At 45.7% G+C, this 19,668-nt stretch overlaps 1 protein-coding gene across 1 annotated transcript; it reads right to left on the reverse strand.

Moving 5' to 3' along the window:
* Positions 1–11,522: 11,522 nt before the first annotated feature.
* LOC127207921 (protein RoBo-1-like) lies at positions 11,523–16,225 on the reverse strand. Its single transcript, XM_051167278.1, has 5 exons — positions 16,191–16,225; positions 15,586–15,663; positions 14,686–14,835; positions 13,737–13,871; positions 11,523–12,063 (listed from the first exon to the last, which is right to left on the reverse strand). Exons 2-5 carry the CDS (start codon positions 15,644–15,646, stop codon positions 11,867–11,869), a joined length of 543 nt encoding a protein of 180 aa, XP_051023235.1. The 5' UTR covers positions 15,647–15,663; positions 16,191–16,225; the 3' UTR covers positions 11,523–11,866.
* Positions 16,226–19,668: the final 3,443 nt, after the last annotated feature.

The raw sequence follows: 19,668 nt of genomic DNA on the forward strand, positions 1-19,668 counted from the left end.
TTATTTTTATTTTTTGTGTACAGGTGTTTTACCTGCATGTGTGTCTGTGTACCGCGTGTGTATGCCTGGTGCCCGCAAAGGCAAGAAGAAGGCAGCAGGCCTCCCAGGACTGGAGTTACAGATGATGGTGAGCCATGGTGTGGGTGCTGATAATTGAACCCAGGTCCTCTGCAAGAGCATCGGTGCTCTTAACCACGGAACTGTCTCTCCACCCCCTAAATCAATTCAAATTCTTATACTGACTGTTCAGGCACTTGAGAAGCTGCTGAATTTTGTACTTCATTCTGTAAAAATTAATTCATTCTCACTTTTGTTTAGACCAAATAGTGTGCCATGTCAAAAAAAAAAAAAGTTTTGGATTTAACTAGCGATGAAACATAGATTCAAATTACTTTTTTTTTTTTTTTTTTTGAGACAGGTTATCTTGGCTGTCCTGGACTTCCTTTGTAGACCAGGCTGGCCTCGAACTCACAGCGATCCACCTGCCTCTGCCTCCCAAGTGCTGGGATTAAAGGCGTGCGCCAGCACATCCAACTCTAAAATGACAGTGTTTTATTTATTTATTTATTTATTTATTTATTTATTTATTTATTTATTTATGTATAGGAATGCTCTGCCTGCATGTACACCTTCATTCCAGAAGAGGGCATCAGACCCCAATATAGATGGTTGTGGGTTACCATGTGGCTGCTGGGAATTGAACTCAGGATCTCTTGGAAGAGCTGCTGAGCCATCAGTTTAACAGACAGATCTGTAGTGGAAAACAAGGACCAGAATAGAAAGGGGGGAGTGGTGATGGGAGGGGTGCAGAGCAAGCTCAGTCCCCAGAGGATTAATTAGGAGAAAGTTTCCACTCGAGTAATGACTGTATGGTTGTCTCAGAAATCTTAATGGAAATACACAAGAAAGAAAGTTTCTTTAAGACTTATCTCAATTATTTTTAAGAGAGAGAGAGAGAGAGAGAGAGAGAGAGAGAAGAGAGGAAGGAGAAGAAGAAGAAGAAGAAGAAGAAGAAGAAGAAGAAGAAGAAGAAGAAGAAGAAGGGGGGAGAGAGGGGGAGGGAGGGAGAGAGAGAGGGAGGGAGGGAGGGTGAGCCATCTCTCCGCTAGGGCTATCTCTTAGAGGATACTAGATCTTTAAATAGTTGGTCTAACTGTAACTGGTTGACACAGATGAACAATTAAACCAACTTATTTAATATAAATTTATTGACTAAATTAGAGTGCCTAATAACTTGTTTCTCTCTAATTTCAAGGAAGGTAGATGAATGGTGGCTGTGTGTGTGTGTGTGTGTGTGTGTGTGTGTGTGTGTGTGTGTGTCTGTGTGTGTGTGTCTGTGTGTGTGAGTGTGTGTATGCAAAAATATAAGGACATCATCCACTCTTTGATGCAGATTCAGTCAAATAAAATTTAATAAGTTACCAAATACTTGGAAATAACAGAACTTTGATCCCTCAGCTTTGTGTTACAAACTACAAGTGTTGCCAGAAACTGGTTTTCCCCTGCTGGGATCTTAGTCTCACTAATCAGAGAACTGAAGAATGAATTCAAATGGAAGCTAAGGGAGAAACTTATTAGAGTTCAAAAGAAAAAAAGCCACCTCAAGGCGGGAGAGCTGTAAATTCCAGTAGCCGCCCAGAGGAGGGAGTGGAAGATGGAAAAAGCCATGCCACTTGAGTTAAGGGACCATGGAAGTCCACTACATGGCAGCAGGCCATGCAAGGGGAGGCCTAGAGAGAATCCCCTGTCTACTGTGTGGAAGCATCACCTGTCAATAAGAAGCTGATGGCCTATTAGTTGAGGCAGGAAATAGGAGGTGGGAGTTCTGGCAGAGAGAGATGGATGCTGGGATGGTCAGAGGAGGGATGGACACACGACACTGAGGAGAGGTAACCAGCCATGTGGCACACATAGAATAGAATAAACAGGTGAAATATGTTATGAGCTAGTCGGGGAATGAGCTAAAGCTTACGGCCTAGGCATTTATTCATAAATAATAAAATCCCAGAGTCATTATTTCAGGAACTATGGCATGGGTGGGGAAAGCCTGAGCTTATAGAGAGCCTTTGGATAAAGAGTAAGGAAGCCCAAAACATCAGAAAAAGAGATATGTTAGTTCTGGTCAGCATCTGAAAGAAAGATACAGAAAAAAGGAAAAGTTGAATCTTTATGACTTGATAGAGGCAAGGAATCTTCCAAAACACAGAGCAGCTTGCAGAGACTATGCTAGTAGGTGGGTGGGAAGGAAAAGAGCAGATTCTCATTGGAGGAATAATTATTCCACCCATCTCCTTAGCCTAGCATTGGATGGGTCTGCCTTCCTGGGAGTTCTCTCTCCTTCCTGGGGCTGGTCCTTTGGTCAGGTGATTGACCCACCTCACTGCTATCGTAGGTATCCACCCAAAAAAGATTCTATTCTCTCTTCTATTTTCCTTTATTGATGTTCTAACAGAAGTGATTTTGTTACTGCACTCTGGCTGCCTTAACATGCCAGGCGCAGCCTCAATAAGATAATTAAAAGAGCCACATTAATAACAAAAAGCAGAAAAAAGGAGATTTATTCAATGTGACCATATTGCAAAGAGGGAGAAAAAGATCCAGAGTTCCCCCTGCAAGTCAGTCTTCAATGTCCTGATAGGAAGGTGTGTGTGTGTGTGCGCGCGCGTGTGTGTGCACTTACGTCACAACACTGAGGTCAGAGCACAACTTATTGGAGTCAGTTCTTTCCTTCCATCATGAAGGCACCAAGAATCAATTTCAAATAATCAAATTTGACAGCAAATGCCTTTACCTACAGAGCTATCTCTCTGGCCCATGAAGGGTAAAGTTTTAATTAGAAAGCATAAGTAGGCGATCCTGGTCACCATGTGGTCCCACCTATCACTGTTTCTGTTCTAGTCTTTTCTGAAAGGCAAACAGAGGAGCCCTCAGTGCTATGTGGAATCCCTTCTGGGGGGTTGGGAGGTCCCTCTCTGGCTGGTGCCAGAAAGACTTCAACCTTTTTCTTCTCTACATCTGAGGTTCCTGGTTGTGTGGGTGGGTGGGTGGGAGGAGGGGATTCTAATTGCCTGGGTGTCTTGTTTTAAAAGCCCAGATAGCCAGAGTGAGAAAGACAGGCGTGGTGGCGCACGCCTTTAATCCCAGCACTCGGGAGGCAGAGGCAGGTGGATCGCTGTGAGTTCAAGGCCAGCCTGGTCTACAAAGTGAGTCCAGGATGACCAAGGCTACACAGAGAAACCCTGTCTCGAAAAACAAAAACAAACAAACAAAAAAGAATGTCCCCACTCTGGGTGATGTGAACCTTTCATCACAGCACTAAGAAGGCAGAGGCAGGCAGATTTCTGTGAGTTTGAATCTAGTTTAGTCTACATAGTAAGTTCTAGGCCAGCCAGGGTGACATAATAAGATCCTGTCTCAAGCCGGGTGTGGTGACACATGCCTTTAATCCCAGCACTCTGGAGGCAGAGGCAGGCAGATCGCTGTGAGTTCGAGGCCAGCTTGGTCTACAAAGTGAGTCTAGGACAGCCAAGGCTACACAGAGAAACCTTGCCTCAAAAAACAAAACAACAACAACAACAACAACAACAACAAAAATCCTGTCTCAAAAAACAAAGTAGCATTTGTGTGAGTTTTGTTCAAGTAGTGGACGAAGGCAACCAGAACTCACCTTCAGTATGGATTTCGATACATACAAGAAGGAATATGATTCACAAGACAGTTCAAAGGGATGATGGTGCCGATAATGAGGTTTGTCTTGAACATGAGGTCAGAGTTGAAAACATCTATCTTAGTGTGAATGGATGCTTATTTCAATGGAGCACTGGCATCTCTATGTACAGATCCATACTACGCTGAGTGACAGGAGCAAATATGAGCTGAACTTGTGAGATGATTAAACACAGCTGTAGAGAGAGACAGAAGGGAGGCAGAAAGAGAGGCTTGGTCTGACCATAGGTGGGATCAATTTACTCCAGGTGGCAGCATTTTGTCACCATAGGCAAGGATTGGCCAAAAATGCCTTCAGGGAAAGGTGGATGCTGTGTCTTTAATCCACAGGGGAAGCGGGGAAATGTAGTCTTTTAGCAGGAAGCTATCAGAACTCATGGGTTCCTGAAGTAAACTGTTTGGAGAAATTGGATGCCAAAGATTTCTGGGCTGATAGCACAACTGGATTAAACATCAGTTGTTCTGAGAGAATGCTGTCTTTAGGAATCTTGAATTTCAGCTAGGAGTGGTGGTGTAAGCCTTTAATCCTAGCATTCCAGAGGCAGAGGCACATAGGTGGGTTTCTGTGAACTTGAGGCTGGCCTGGTCTACATAGTGAGTTCCTGGATGGCCAGGTCTATGTAGAAAGACCCTATTGTTAATCTCAAAGATGGGAAAAGAGAGACCACATACCCAAATAATCATGGACAAATTAACTAAAGCAAGTAATTAATTAAAGCAAGATCTTTTATCCATATACTCGGGCTGTCTCTACCCACACCCCACCCCGCCCCCTAGGCGAGATTCAAGAGGTCAGCCTTGGATATGAGGAAGACAAGGTTTTTATAGCGCAGGATTAGGAGGTTTCCAAATGGGGATTTGTCAGGCAAAATAGACAAGGTTACAGGAGCAGAATATAACAAGATGGTCAAAAGAAGAATGTAATAATATTTTGAAACAAAGGTAGGGCTGCAGGATGGGAATTACAGCTTTTTAAAACAAAAACATGACTGTAAGGTGCGTGTAAGGTAGTCATAACAACAGGTGATCATAACAACAGGTGACCATAACAACAGGTAGTCATAACAACAGGTGGTCATGACAACAGGTGATCATAATGACCTTCTGAAGCAAAGACAGGGTTGCACTTTCTGGAACAAGCAGTATATAGCCATTTGTAGTAAAGATTATAGGTGGGGCATAGCCCAGTCTTTGAGAACCAGAGGTTTAATCATGATCAGGAATTGTTGTGGGCTCTGCTTAAATCCAACATAACTCAAATGCCAGGTCAATGCAGATGACAAAAATGTATTGTAATCAAGCCACTACTGATCTATCAGGGCCAAAGAACAGACTCAGGAGCTGAATTATGACCCTCAAGCGACATTGCACAGCGTGTTTAAAGGATGACACCATAAAGTGAAGGGGGGCAGGGTGGGCTGTAGCTGTGTCCAATCATACTTGGACATAAGGGGTTGAGCAAGGGAGTTTCCATCAATCAGGATAGGAGGAAGTCCCTAGGCCTGGGAACATGCACTTGTTTACCCTGCCAGCAAGATGGAGAAGTTGTCCTTGAAATGGCTGGACTCAGACAGCTGTCTCCTTATATTAGAAAATAATCCGTTATTGGGAAGTCCCCAGGTCCTCTAGGGCCTGGGGCTAGTTTTTCTTTTTCCCCTGTGATTAAATGAAGTCTGAGAAAAATATGGCTATACTTAAAATAAGTTTCTTTTGCTTGTTCCCAACAGAATGAACTGTGTTTGTCTTTACTATAAGATGGCCATTAAGCCATCACCTGTTAGTTCATCACCTGTCTCAAAAAGAGGAAGAGAGAGAGAGAGGGAGAGGGAGAGAGAGAGAGAGAGAGAGAGAGAGAGAGAGAGAGAGAGAGAGAGAGAAGAGAAGAGAAGAGAAGAGAAGAGAAGAGAAGAGAAGAGAAGAGAAATCTTGAACTCCAGTGACCTCAGTGCTCACTGAGGGAATCACATGTGAAATTCCTTAAATAAAAAATATATTGAGTTTACAATTAAAGAAATGTCCCCAGGTCTTGCAGGTATGCTAGCGACAATCTTCCCAAAGTGAAGAACCAGCCTGTCTCCAGTTTGAGCTTGAAAGCCATTTTATAGTAAAGGCAAATGAGGTTCAATCCTGCTTATGATTAAATTTCTGATTCTCGAGGATTGGGCTGTGCCCTACCTGTAACCTTAACTACAAATGATTCTGTAGTGCCCATTCCAGGAAATGGCAGTGGTGCCTTTGTTTCAGGAAGTTGTGACCACATTTTACTTGTCTTTCACTTTCACTGTATTTTTCTATCTTTAACACCCAGTTCTTTCACCCTGTAAAGATGCTTACACCTGATAATCTTTTATTTCTCCCCAATGAAAGGTGAATGAAAAAAGGAAATAAAAAGGGAAAGGCTATGGCTTCTCCTAGGTATTAGGGAGCACCACCAGAGACAGAGACAACTGGGAGAGTTGTCTGTATGTTTGTCCATATCATTAACAACTCTTTTTTAAAGATTTGTTTATGTATTTTATGTATATGAGTGCTCTGTCTTAATGCAACCAAAAGAGAGCATCAGATCCCATTACAGATGCTTGTGAGCGACCATGTGGTTGCTGGGAATTGAACTCAGGACCTCTAGGAAGAGCAGGCAGTGCTCTTAGCTGCTGAGCCATCTCTCCAGCCCAATGAATAACTCTTCTCATCCTCACCAATCCTTCTCAGCATCCTCTTGTGACTTCCTCTGAGACCTTAGATACACACCACCTTCTCTTCATTCACTTCTCTGCTGCACATTGAGGCCGACAGATTGTGTGCCCTCTGTGATTAAAGCTGGAATAACCATGGGGGTACGTCTGAGTTTAATGGAGGCCTTTTCTTTCAACTCACATAGGCTTTAACTCGCCTTAGGATGCAGGAAGCTCACAGCCTTGTGAAACTTCCAAGGAGTCAGTAGACTCCAGTTTCTTGACTTGCAGAAACTCAAAGAATGAGGCATCAGTTTTATTATAGATTCACAGGTAGGAGTTTTAAGAGAGAGAGAGAAGGTAAAAAAAAAAAAAAAAAATTCCTGTACAGCTGGAGCAGGTCCCTTGGGTAAGGGACACCACTGAGGCTTGGAGTTAGTAAGGCTTTACTGGGTGGCGTGCAGAGAGGATGAGCAGTCAGTCTGTTGCGATCTATAATGATGCGGCAAGGGGTTACCATGGCAGGCCCATGCCAAGGTGCATTCCTGAGGAATTACACCACGCAAGAGATCTGATATAAAGGAGGCTTATTGGGGGGAAGGGAGGAATGAGGACCAGGAGAAAGGGGGTGGAGCATAGGCGGCAAGAGAGCCATGAGTGGGGAGGGGAGAGAGGGAGAGAAAAGGGGTCTCTGAGGATAGAAAGAGAATGCAGGAACAGAGAGATAGAGATAGATAGATAGATAGATAGATGATAGATAGATAGATAGATAGATAGATAGATAGATAGATAGATGGATGGGTGGTCCTTTTATGGGGGGCCCACACACCTAGCGGCACCTGGCCGTGGCAGGTGAAGACATAAGAAGTTGCTAGGTCCCTGAGGGCAGGCCAGCTGAATCGCCTGTATCCTAACAAGGTCCAGTTCCCACTCACCAAGTGTCTATGTACATCTGGGTTTCAGTTATTGCCTTTATGTGTTGATCCCAGGAAAGAACATTCATTTAGGGAAAGAGAAGGAAAAACCAGACCCCACCCCCTTTCCTGGCATCCTTGGTCTCTGCCCAGGGCAGAACCAAAAACACGTCAGCTTAAACACTTCTGGCATCACTGGTCTCTGAAGCTGATGATGAGGCCAAGAGCATTTGCAACTTTTAGCCAAGGAGGGGTACTGTTAACTTTTGGGGTCCTCTATCCTAAACTGCCTGACCAATTTCTACGTCCTGTTCTCACCAGTAGGATCCTATGGAAACTTCTTGTTAGAGTGTCAGACCCCTGAGGTTCAGGAGGGGCCCTGGGCTGGCTTGGATTTTTGAAAGCTGTGTTAGGAAGGGTGTCAACACACGGACAGTCAGAATGGGCTCTGAAGAAAGTTCAGGCCCAGGCAGGAGGCAAAGCAAAGGTCCATTCCTACAGATTTTAGAGAGAAGAGGCAGTCTCGGGACGTGTAGTTGACACTCAATGAGCTGGCAGTCAGGTGTCCTCCGACTCCTGAGTGTCCGTGGGAAGGACAAAGCTCTAGCCCTTTATTTGCTGTGTGTCTATTATGGTGGATGAGCCACTCTGATCACTTAGGGTAAACTTCCTTTGGGGACGTGGGTATTAGACCCACAGGCAGACTGTATTCATAAGGTGCCTGCCATTTCTCTATAGTCGTGGAACAGAGGAAAGAATTGAATGTGACCTGAATAGCTCAAACCTAACACTTTATTTTTAAATATTTGAGGAGCCACCCCCCCATTGTTTTCATAATACCTGAACTTTTTGCTTCCCCATCCCCAACAGTGTACACACGTTCTCTTTTCCAGTTGTGCTTGATGACAGCGCTGTGTTTTCTCTTCACGATAATCATAGTTGGAGGTCTGAGCTGGTATCTCACAGTGATTTGTCTGGAGTTTCCATTCACGCTAGTGACCTTGGTTTGTCTGTTTTTCTGTACTTCGTACCACTTGTCTGTTTGCTGTTGTGAAAAGTTGTTTGGGATTTTTGTCCACTTCTAAAGGAAAACTTTTCCCTTTGCATTGAGGTATTTGAGCTGTTTCTATATTAGGAGAGCTGGTCTCCTCCTGACTGCATCACAGATGTTCAGTCCACAAGGATTTTCTCTTGCTGCATACACGTGCCTCTGCTTCTGGCCAGGAACATCTTAGCTTCATTGTAACAGCATGGTCTGGTGCTTTGCATTTGATGAATTATTTTTGCTTCCTGGTTGCCGCCCAGATGAGCACATTCTCACGTACACCTGTCCTTGTAGTGTAAACTTTGCTCTACCTAATTTAAAGTTGACTGGTTAATAAAAAAAATGTGGAAGCCTGGGTAGGGCAGAAGTGAGAGGCAGAGCTAAGGTTGGAGGGTTTGGGGGACAGAGCCATCTTGGGAGGAGACAGGTAGATGAAAGAGAAAAGCAGAATCCCATGGGATAGGAAAAGAAACATGGCCAGGAGTTAGCCTCAGGTTTGGTGTGGAGAGAAGTGACCCCGATGGAAAGCATACGCAAGGATTTACGGAATTACGGACGGAAAGCAGCCCAGATAGAAATTATTAGATCAATTAGCATGAGATAGAGGCTGGGAGGTGAAGGTAGTTTAGGGGTTAGTATCTGCCCAGTCCCTGGTGAAATAAGGCGTATCTGAAATCTATCAGGTGTCTGTGTCTTTTACTGATTTGACAGTGGGTTAAATAAAACCGCCGTAACAGTTATAGGCTTCTAATAATAAACCTTCTTGGCCATATTTTTATTTACTGCAACACTTCATAAAGTTTCCCTTGTCTGCTTTTGCTTTTTGTTGTTACCTCTGCTTTTTAAGTCGAAGTAAAAAAAAAATTAATTAGCTAGTTAATTGGTTACAAACTCAGCCCCTGGAGCAGACCTACCAGGGTTGCATACAGCCATGGTCAAGAGTTGCTTTTTTTTTTTTTTTTTTTTTTACAGTGAGAGGAAGCCAGTCTTCCCACCCTGTGGGAGTTCCCTCAGCACCTCACTCCCACCCCACTTTCTGTCACATCTTCTCCTAGGGTCCAAAGTCATAGTCTAAAGCTGTACATTTCATCGGTCTCTTATCTTAAATAAACACTCACACTCTCATTTTCTACTATTGATACTGGACCACAAATTCCAAGGTGATTAATGAATTGGCAATAAGGATGGTTCCTGACAGAGAAAGTGCAAAAGCCAAGAGGCCACATTTATAGCAGAGCCTGGGACAGGATTACCTCACATGACACTAGCCTAGAGCCTGTAGAACAGGTCAGATTCACAGTGAGCTGGCTGTGTCACTTCAGGCCACTGTCCCTCACTAATGGAGAACAGAGACCATGGGCCCCCCACCACCACCACCACCACCACTGGATGGGCATTATTCATTTCTGTGCCAGCTTTTGGCTCCCAGGGCAAGGCCTCAGCAAAATCTCCATGGTGACAACTATTCAGATACGTGGTAGCCTGGGGTCACTGTAGGGGAGTGGGGAGACCCAGTGGGAGGGTCTCGAAATACTTGGGGTGATGTCAGAAGTTCCCGTGCTTTGACGTGTATGTCAAACACATCTGTCTTCAGATGGGTCCCACAAGACCCCTTGAGGGCACTCTGTTCTCTTCTTGTTCTTGGAATAGACACAGTTCTCTGCTGCATGCCCCAGAGAAAAACACTTCTTGGGGACAGAATGACCTTCCTCCTTTCTGCCTTCCACTTGGGAACTGTCCTTGGAGGAACCCGTTCTCCAGGAGTCTGGCAAAGTGTTCTCTAGTACAGCTCGGGGGAGCAGGCCCGGAGCTCTCTTCTCGATGAGGCGCTCACCACTGCTCTGCCTCCTTCACCTAAGAAGTTGACCAGCTGTGCAAGCGCCCCTCTAAGACACCCAATACCAAAATGTGGCCAAGAAGGAAGAACTCAAGGAACTCATGTATTGCAGAGTCCTTGGCAGTGTACAGTGACCGTCTGGGTGGCAGGGGTTGGGTGGGGATGTTTACTCCATGGTGGACCTGTCATCACTGACCGGCCTTCACCTGCCTGTGCCTGCTCTTGCCAGAAGCCCCACCTTTATGTTGGGCTGGTTCCCTATGCCATGGGTGTTTCCCCTAGGGTCTGGTTACTGGCCTCTTACTGAGCCTAAAGGATGAGTTCAGGTCAGGGTGGTCTGCTATCTTTGCTGTACACTTGGACTGGGCTAGTGTGCTGTCAGTCTGCCTTCTCCTGGGCTTTCACCCCATCCTTCAGGGGGTCATTAGGGAGAGGCCCCGGATGTAGCCATATGTAGCATTAATATCTGCAATTTGTATCCGGCTTGCTGCAGGCCCTGGAAACCTGTGAGTCTGACAGAGCTCAGCGCTTCCTCTTCCGTGTTGCCTTTGCTCCAGATTCACGATGCAGAAAGCACAGGGGAAGGTCCTATCTCAGGGCAGGCCTCCTTGGGGCTCCCACTGGCTAGAACTACCTCTGCTGCCTGAGACTTTCAGGTCACAGGATGACACCACAGCATGCCTGCACAGCTGGGCCTGTCATCCGCTATACATGGTGAGCAACCTGCATCTGACCCATGGAACATTCCAGCGCCCCGTTAGGAAGCAAACATCCTACAGGAAGCACTGCCTGGTCTTTTAGCGGAGAGAAGGCAGTCAGCTACAGACAGGACTGTGAGTTGTCGTTAGTCCACTGAAGGAAGTTGGGGCAAGAACTTACTCAGAAACCTAGATGCAAGAACTTACACAGAAGAACACTGTTTCTGACTTTTCTCTGTGGCTTGTTCAGCCTGCTTTCTTATGTCACCCATGACCACCTGCCAGGAGTGGCACTGTCCTCTGTAAGCTGGGCCCTCCCACATCAATCATTACTCAAGAAAACAACCCCACAGGCTTAAGTACTTGCTAGAAGCTGATGGAGACATTCTCCACATGTGTCTAGGTTTGTGTCAAGTTGACAACAAAAGAAAAAGAAAAAGAACCAGCACTTATGGGTTGACTCTTTTTATTCAAATTATGAAAAAGCAACAGAGTGTGATCTGAGAGTTGTAAGCTGAGTTGATAGAACCCCTAAAACAGAACCAATACTTAGGTTAATGCCAAAAAGTTCTCTCTAGGACCACATACATACATGTATATATGTGCACATACATGTGAGTACATACAAATGTTTTCTTCTAGTAGTTTTACAAATTTCTTTCCAATACGAATATCTGTTTTTTTCCCTTCCCTTTTTCCCCCTTTCTTTATCTTGTTTTCAAATTTAATTTTACTTACTTAGTGCTTTGATTTGCCTAATTCCTCTGACTAGGATTTCTAGTACTGTGTGAAAGAGAAGAGGAGAAATGTTGAAATAGTTATCTCTGTGTGTTTCCTGTTATTACAAAAAAGATGAACTTAAGTTTTCACATAAAATCACCAGTTTTTATTTGTTCAGTGTTTTGGAAATAGCCATCCACGTACACCAGTGGGTTTGTGTGTGTAGGATTGCGGGATTGCCAGCACCTGGAGGATCAGAGCAAGACTTTCAGCAGGAGGAGAGCAATTGGAAGTGACGTAATGGACTTGAGGGCAGGGCTCCCATCGGTCGCAACAGGTGAGGAGCATGTGGTTTTGATCTGTACGTTACCGTTGACGGTCAGATCCTGTTTGCAGGCATTTTCAGTTGCACAGCCTTTCCCATACAGCACTAACGTAGAAGTTTGCTTATCTAAAAGAAAGAGCCAACAGTTATTTCTATTTCTCCTCCTCACCTAAGTACTCTGGGGAAAGGAATGTGCCCAGAACTATGTTAAACGTGTGACAACCCCTCTCACCACCACCCCCCTTCCTCTGGGTGTGAAACATGAAAACAGTTCCATGCATAGGCTGAGCCTCTGTTTAAGGCATGGGTACCAACACTGGGGTTCAGAACCCTTTCATTACAAGAGATGAATGTAACATGTCCAGGAAGGACACTAGCTGAAGGCCCTCAAGTGTCTGGCTACATTTCAAACTGTACCTGTGCTACGACCTAGCTTAGCAGTGGAAACTAGAGGGGACTGTTATAGATCCCCTCAAGCTAAAATCCTTTCAAGACCTCTGAGTTCCATAGGAGACCAATGCTCTGGAAACGTATGTCTACATTTCCCATGGAAAACTGAACTAGAAGGCTGTCCTGCTTTGGGTGGCTTCAACGCCCCTCTGCATCCCATGTGACATAGAAGACTGTCCTGCTTTGGGTGGCTTCAATGCCCCTCTGCATCCCATGTGACATAGAAGACTGCCCTGCTATGGGTGGCTTCAACGCCCCTCTGCATCCCATGTGACATAGAAGGCTGTCCTGCTTTGGGTGGCTTCAACGCCCCTCTGCATCCCGTGTGACATTCCATTATCCTCATTCATCCCAACTCATCCCGACAAAGATCCTCCCCCTTCTTACCCTAGACCCTCCTTCAGAATTCTTCCAAACATAATGCCTGAGTTGCCTTCAATTCATCAAGCTCCCAGTCCCACAATTCCAAGTTGATCTGACATATATTTATCAGGTGATGAGGAAGAATGGGATGAAGGTGATGGACACATGAGTCATGACAGGACATAGAGCTAATTGCTTTTCTAGCTTTGATTCTGCCCTGGATTTGTTGTTGTTGTTGTTTTGGTTTGTTTGCTTATTTTGTGTGTGTGTGTGTGTGTGTGTGTGTGTGTGTGTGTGTGTGTGTGCATATGGAGGATAAGTGCATAAAACTAGAGTTGACAGTGAAAGTATAAACACCTAAATGCCCACAGCTTCAGAATGGCTACTCTAACTGTGTAGAAGTTCATGGAGGGATGCATAATCTCTGGGTCTGGCTAATCTCACTGCATGATGTTCTCATTTGTAAGCTCTCCTCAATAAAATTTTAATTTTAAAAATTAAAACACACACACACACACACAAATAGGAGCAGAACTGATATGTCACTTCTGAGATTAGACTACTAAAATCTATAGCTCCCCTGATGAGTCTGCACCTCCCCAGCTCATCACCAGTGCTGAGGGAAGTCCGCTGATATACCCTGAGGCCGCTTCATGAAGAGGATTTGACACTGCCCAAATCATGACTGAAGTAGAAGGCAGCTCCTCCACCTGAAGGGCCACAGCCCATGCCGACAACTCACATGGCCCTGGGAGACAGCCTGAGCCAGAACCAGTGTCAGCGCTGTGCTCAGACCCCAGACCGCAGAAACCGAGATAGAATGAACATTTCCTGTTGTCAGCAGAAAAGCTTTAGAAACACAGAAGTAGATGGCAGATACACTACACCCTTGCAGAACATCTCCTGTCTTAAACTAACAAGCAAAAAATAAGAAGAAGAAAACAATAGTATGTAGCATCAAAAACGTTTGAGGAAATACTCTGTACCTGTGCCGGTGACCTCAACACACATTTTCTCTTCCCCTGTGCACATTAGAGTAGTAGTTGCACTGCATGACTTGTCTTTCTCATTGTAGCAGGCAGTACACTGAAGACCATTGGCTTTCAAAGATGGTGTAGTCTCTGAAAGGAGAGAGAAAAGTTTCCATCTTGGGGGAAAAGGCAGGAGAAATAGCTAAGAACATGTCCATATACTACCCATCTAGTATAGGTTTTTTTTCCCCCGTGATTCTACTAAAAAGCATTGCAACTGAGATGAGCTAGCTGGGAAGAGGCACAGGAGAAGGGCACTGGTGTGTGAGTGCAATGAAGGATCTCTTAGAAATTCGGTGCTGTCCTTGCCTTCATCACTTCCTCTGCCCTCCGCCTTGGAGAAATGGCAGCCTTAGATGATGAGAGAGGAGATCATCTGCTTCCTAACAAAATGCTGTTCATATGGTGAGGAATGAGCCAGGTGTGGTTCACACACACACACACACACACACACACACACACACACACACACACACACACACGTGTGTGTGTGTGTGCTCTTTGGAGGCTGAGGCAGGAGGATTGCCTAATCCTGGTAATACAATACAAGGCTGGCTACATGGCAAGACTCCATCTCAACAATAGAAAGATCCATGATAAAGCATAAAACAGGTGAGAAAAGTCTCTCAACTGGAGGAGCAGAAGAAAGCATTTAAACCTACAGAGTCACTGAACCCACTTAGAGAATAGACTCAGCTTTCCTTCAGTCTCTCTGTATATGAAAGTGTGTACACACATACCCCAAGAGAGGGGCTGGTACCCAACCCAGACCCGTACAAATAAAAGCTTCAAGTAAAAAGGGAAGGCAGGCATAATTCCTGAAGCCCATCAGCAGAGAGGTGGACTCAGGAAAGGCAGAGGAGGCCTGAGCAGGTGCTGAGGCACAGACATGCGCTGTACTCACCTTTTATGTCATCTTGGTTGCACTGCTCTGTTTGGCAGCACCGATTCACATATCTAAATGTCCGTTGGGCCCCCAAGGTTGCTGAGAATTCTAGGTCACTACAGGTGTCGATACACCCTTTTGGTTTAAGTATCTTGTCTGTAACACTGGCTGCAGAAAATCGAACCATCAAGTAAATTTTCCTTCTGAGCTAGTGGCAAATAATCTGTTCCTTCATTCCCTCTGCCTTGTCTATTGCACTTTCCCAAGAGTCCTTCCCTCTGCAATGGTCTATCGAGAACGAACCACCAGAGGGACCATTTGTTACAAAGGGGGTAATTGGTGGTGGAGCACTTGCTTGGCATGCGTGATGCCCTGAGCTTAATCCCTGACACTGTAAAAGTAAGAATGGAGTCACACACACACACACACACACACACACACACACACACACACACACACACTCGAGTAGAGTCACTCCCAAATGGTCTCCATTATGTAGAATCTAGGACCTACAACAAACACAGGCTCCATCTCCACCATCTCCCAGAACCCCACGCTCCTGGTCTCATCCTGGAAAGGATAAACTGAAGGATGCTTAAGAAGAGAGGGTTGACTTACATGGTGTTTCAAATCTCTGTAGTTGGCTGTAGCAGTGTTGAGTGGTGTCACAAGTAGCAGTTGTAGTACATAAGTCTTGACATACTGTACACTTTAAACTCCCTGCAAGGAGAAAATGTCCATCATTTAAAAGATAATCCCAAAAAAGCCCTGTAGCTGTTCTTTCCTAAGTGTCAAGAAGCCATGATGGGCTAGACAGACCACTGGAGTCTCATGTGGTTGGTTACCTCCCCGTGGTCCTTGACTGCTCACCTCCCCCTTCCCATCTTTAGGGGAGAGGAATGCCTTGTTTGCTCTTACCCACAGAGCTGACAGCTAAGATGGCAAAGACAAAGACTGTGAGGATGGAGGACCAGGCCATGGCGACTCCTGTGAACACTGCATGGGATGCAAGTAAGGACAGTGGGGTCAGAGCAATGGGGCTCAGACCTGTCATCCAGCAACCCACACACTACACTGTGCTGTTTGTCCGTGTTTTCACTCATTCATTCACTCATTCTTTCTGAAAGCCAAAATTTGCCAAACACTAGCTTAATGTGTTTGATGTGGCCATTTAAAAGGAATGCAAAGCTGGAGAAGATACCACATCTTTGACCAGGGCATTGGGGGAGGGGAGCTCTTCATTCCCTGGGATGGACTTTCCATCAGGAGGGATTCTTCCTGCGTGGGTCTGGAAGGCACTAGATCTCCTTCCACAGCTGAAATGGCTGAGTCAAGAAATGACTCTTGTCAGGGTGGGATGGGACAGGCGGCAGCTCTCTGTATGCTAGAAAGTTCTGGGTCATGGTGCTCAAGAGCAATCAGCCCCTTAGCCAAGGACATGGATTTGCCACTTCCAAGGCCCTCTTTCCCCTAACAGCTGGCCTCCATCACCAGGTATCATAGCCCACTGTGGAAATGCTCACCAAGAAGTGCTCCTGTTCTTCTGAAAGGACTGCCTTGAGACAGAGAGGAAGGCCGAAGATGTCACCAGAGGAGGAGAGAAAGGAACGCTTTCACTGCCCTCACTCTCACTGGCTTTTATAGCCCAGAGGACCATTGCCTGGCAATTAATGCACTGTAAATAGCATCTTGACATGAGGCCAAGGGCATTAAACTTCCTTATCTTCTAGAAAGAGAAAGAGAAATGGTGAGAGCAGCTGTTCTTGAATATCTGGTTGGCTGGGAAGAGAGGGGAAGGGGTTTTAATGCCTCTGTGCCAAGGTGATGTACAGAAGAGTTTGGAGCACTCAAAAGTGTAAAGGTCTAGGAAGTTGGCCCACAGCATATAGCTACCCTCCTCTACTGTTCCTTGGGGCAAATTCCCAGCATCCTCCCCCCTCTTCTACCCTTTCTTTTCTCCCTAGAGTCAGGCCCTAGGATCCGTTTACTTCTCTGCCTTGAAGGAACTGAGTGTGTTCCTCCACAATTTCACTTTTTCCCCACAGTATATTTTTAGGCCAGCTTTTTGTTAGGACATAGCTCACTGGCCTTCTTATTCACAATGGAGAGAAAGGCTAAAGCCAGAGGGACTCACACTTCCTCTAATTATTAAGATCTCAGGCACACACACACACAAAAAGATCTCAGGCACAATCTTTCAAAATTGAGGTGTCAAGGGCCAGGGGAAACCCTCCTGGGAAGTCAGTATGCAGAGTGTTGAAGAAGATGTGGGATAGGAAGAGCCAGGGTTGCCTCAGGGGCTGGAGTGTGGAAGAAATGAGGAAGGACACCTGACAGCCATAGAGACAAAGGACTGAGGAAGGACATCAGACAGTCACAGAGGCCAGCAGAGACTTGGCTGGAATTTCTACATAGGCCTGAAATGGTGGGAGAAAATGCTCTTACTGTGCGAAGTTGACAAAACATTTCATGGGACCTAGAAACATGAGCTGGGAGAAGACTTGCCACACTCTCAAGGGATGCTGAGAGAAGATGGCATGGGTCCCAAAGGATGAAGCCTACCTCAGTTCCTGGTTGCTCAAGACTGTGAGAGAGCAGCCAAGACATGCTGTGCGTTCTCCCCCCAAAATATGATGAAGGCTACCTCAAAGAGTCAATTTGAATCTTGCCTTCCTAAGAAGAAATTTGGCATTCCTCCCTTGTGGCATTTCATAATGTGCCTTCTACCCCCTGTCCCGCTTTCCCTCACATCCTTATCCCAAGGTCAAAATCAGAGCTGGAGATTGTATTTTATGGTTCCTTATTGAGTCAGATTAATAAACCTCACTTTGTGTAACCAGTTCTGGACTCTGAGCTCCTAATTAGCTGAGAACGGAGATAAGGACGGTTGCTGCAAATAGGCTACGAGCCAAGAGGCCAGACCTGCAGGTTATGGCCATGTCTCGCTTACGCACTGGCCCGGACACTGTCAGCAGAACTGCAGCAAACTGAGACCGTCGCCATTCATCCTCGGAGACCAAACATGACAACCCTGCCAACTTCCTGTGCCCAGCGCAAGGTCTCAGAGACATTGCTTACACACGACAGAGCCTGTTGAATGGGCATTGTACAACAAAGGGGCCAAGGGAAAGAACACCCTAACCCTGACTTGACCCCAAGACTAGAACCTCGATCCTGACTTGGTTCCAAGATTAGGGCCCAGGAAAAGACCACCATCCCTGAGAACAATAACCCACCATTCCTTGAACTTGCCCCAGAATCAGGCCACAGAAGCCCACCAATCCCAGGCCACCCAAGAAGCTCGGTTCCCCCTCTCCCCTCCCCTACACCCAATTAATCATATATAAACTGTATTTTCTGCTCAGAGCCCATCCAAGGTGAGGTTTTGAAGGATCAGGGGCCATCAGATCCCTGGCAGACAGACAGGCAGACAGAGTTACTGCAGGTGTTTTGGGGTTTAATAATAAAGACATGAAAAAAATCTGTATAGTATAAATCTATTAACTTTTTTGCTGGGGACAATCTGACCTAGCCAGACTCCCCTGCCCCCTTCTCTGTCTCTGTCACTGTCTCTTCTCTCTGTCTCTTTCTTTATCTCTGTCTCTTTGTCTGACTGTCTGTCTCTCTGTGTCTGTCTGTCTGTCTGTCTGTCTGTCTGTCTGTCTGTCTGTCTCTCTCTCTCTCTCTCTCTCTCTCTCTCTTTCTCTCTCTCTCTCTCTCTCTCTGCCACTGTGCTGCCTCCCCCACTTCAGCCCTTTTTATTGTTATACAAAAAAGTACCTTTTGCAAGTCAATTTCCACATATCAAAACTTCTCATCTGATTTAGGGGTTGTCTAGAAAGATCCATCACCTGAGCAGTTCTCAGCCTCAGAAGACTTCCTGGTTTGCCAGGCACATCTGGGGACTAAGATATACAAAGGCTCTGATAATCCTTCAAAATAACAACTCCATAATATCTAAGATAACAAGCACTGACAAAAGGCTACTTCCAAGCTTAGGTGCATCACTCCTGATACAGGACAGACACAATGGTTCTGCTAAGAATCTGCTACGGGCGCAGCAGACTGAAACTATCCATAGCCAGTTGATGCAATGTGTCACCCCAGCAGAGAGATACCAGGACAAATAATGCAGATGATCACCCTTGAGTCCTGAGACAAAAACCCAGCAGGCTTTTCTTTCACTATCAGGGCCCCCATGCATCCGATTGGCTCAAGGCTAGTTCGTCCCTAAGCTGTGGGCTTTTCAGCTCTTCTTCCTTTGTTTAAGTGGACCAACCCAAAATTAGAGGAAGGAGACCCACTCCAGGACACTCAAAACATTTAAAATCATCAGCCCTTCATGTGTGTGTGTGGACTTGAGGGGTGAGGGGGGCGTGAAGGTGGCTTGTCCACTCTCTGCTCTGCAGGGAGCCTTTCCCTCCATATGTCTTGCTGGGTGAACTTTTTCATTTTTAATAAAGCTTGACGCCTGTCGCTGCCTACTTGTCTGAGACTTTTCCCACCTTGTAATGCTTTAATTGGAGGAGATAATAAACTTAAATGAAGACACCTGGATGGTGGCCGTCTCCTCATCCAGCCTGTTTCAGCAAAAGTCCTATCGAGTTAGCAACCCAGAACTCCCCTTCAGCACTGGAGTTCCCATCCTTTGACGCTGCCTTTCTACTTTAACTTTCCACTTGGCCGTGCTGCGTTTAGAACACAAGGAATCTCTTCCAGCTACAGCAGGCTACCTTGCCTCCCTTGAACAATCTCTTCCCTTTAGCATCACCCACAACTCTGCCTTTCCATTCATCTATATATCTGTAAAGTGGAGAAGACCTGATCCCACTCTCAGGTCACTGTGAGGACGATAGTGGGTCCCCGAGTTCACTGAGCACTCACAGTTCCATATACGATCTCTCCTCTGAAGGACCAGATAGCGCTTCGTGTAGAATATTTGCTTCCTGATGAGACCCTGGAATGTTCTATGGGTCAGAGGCAGGCTGTCCACCAGACCAA

This window comes from Acomys russatus, chromosome 25 (assembly GCF_903995435.1).
Source record: "Acomys russatus chromosome 25, mAcoRus1.1, whole genome shotgun sequence".
NCBI classification, from domain to species: domain Eukaryota; kingdom Metazoa; phylum Chordata; class Mammalia; order Rodentia; family Muridae; genus Acomys; species Acomys russatus.

Excerpts from the sequence above, each read along its gene's own strand:
- LOC127207921 (XM_051167278.1), bottom strand. The coding sequence starts at position 15,646 with ATGGCCTGGTCCTCCATCCTCACAGTCTTTGTCTTTGCCATCTTAGCT. Across the intron at positions 14,836-15,585 it reads CTTAGCTGTCAGCTCTGTGG|CCAGTGTTACAGACAAGATA; the intron begins GTAAGAGCAAAC and ends GATTTTCTGCAG. Across the intron at positions 12,064-13,736 it reads TGTTGAGGTCACCGGCACAG|ATAAGCAAACTTCTACGTTA; the intron begins GTACAGAGTATT and ends TCTTTCTTTTAG.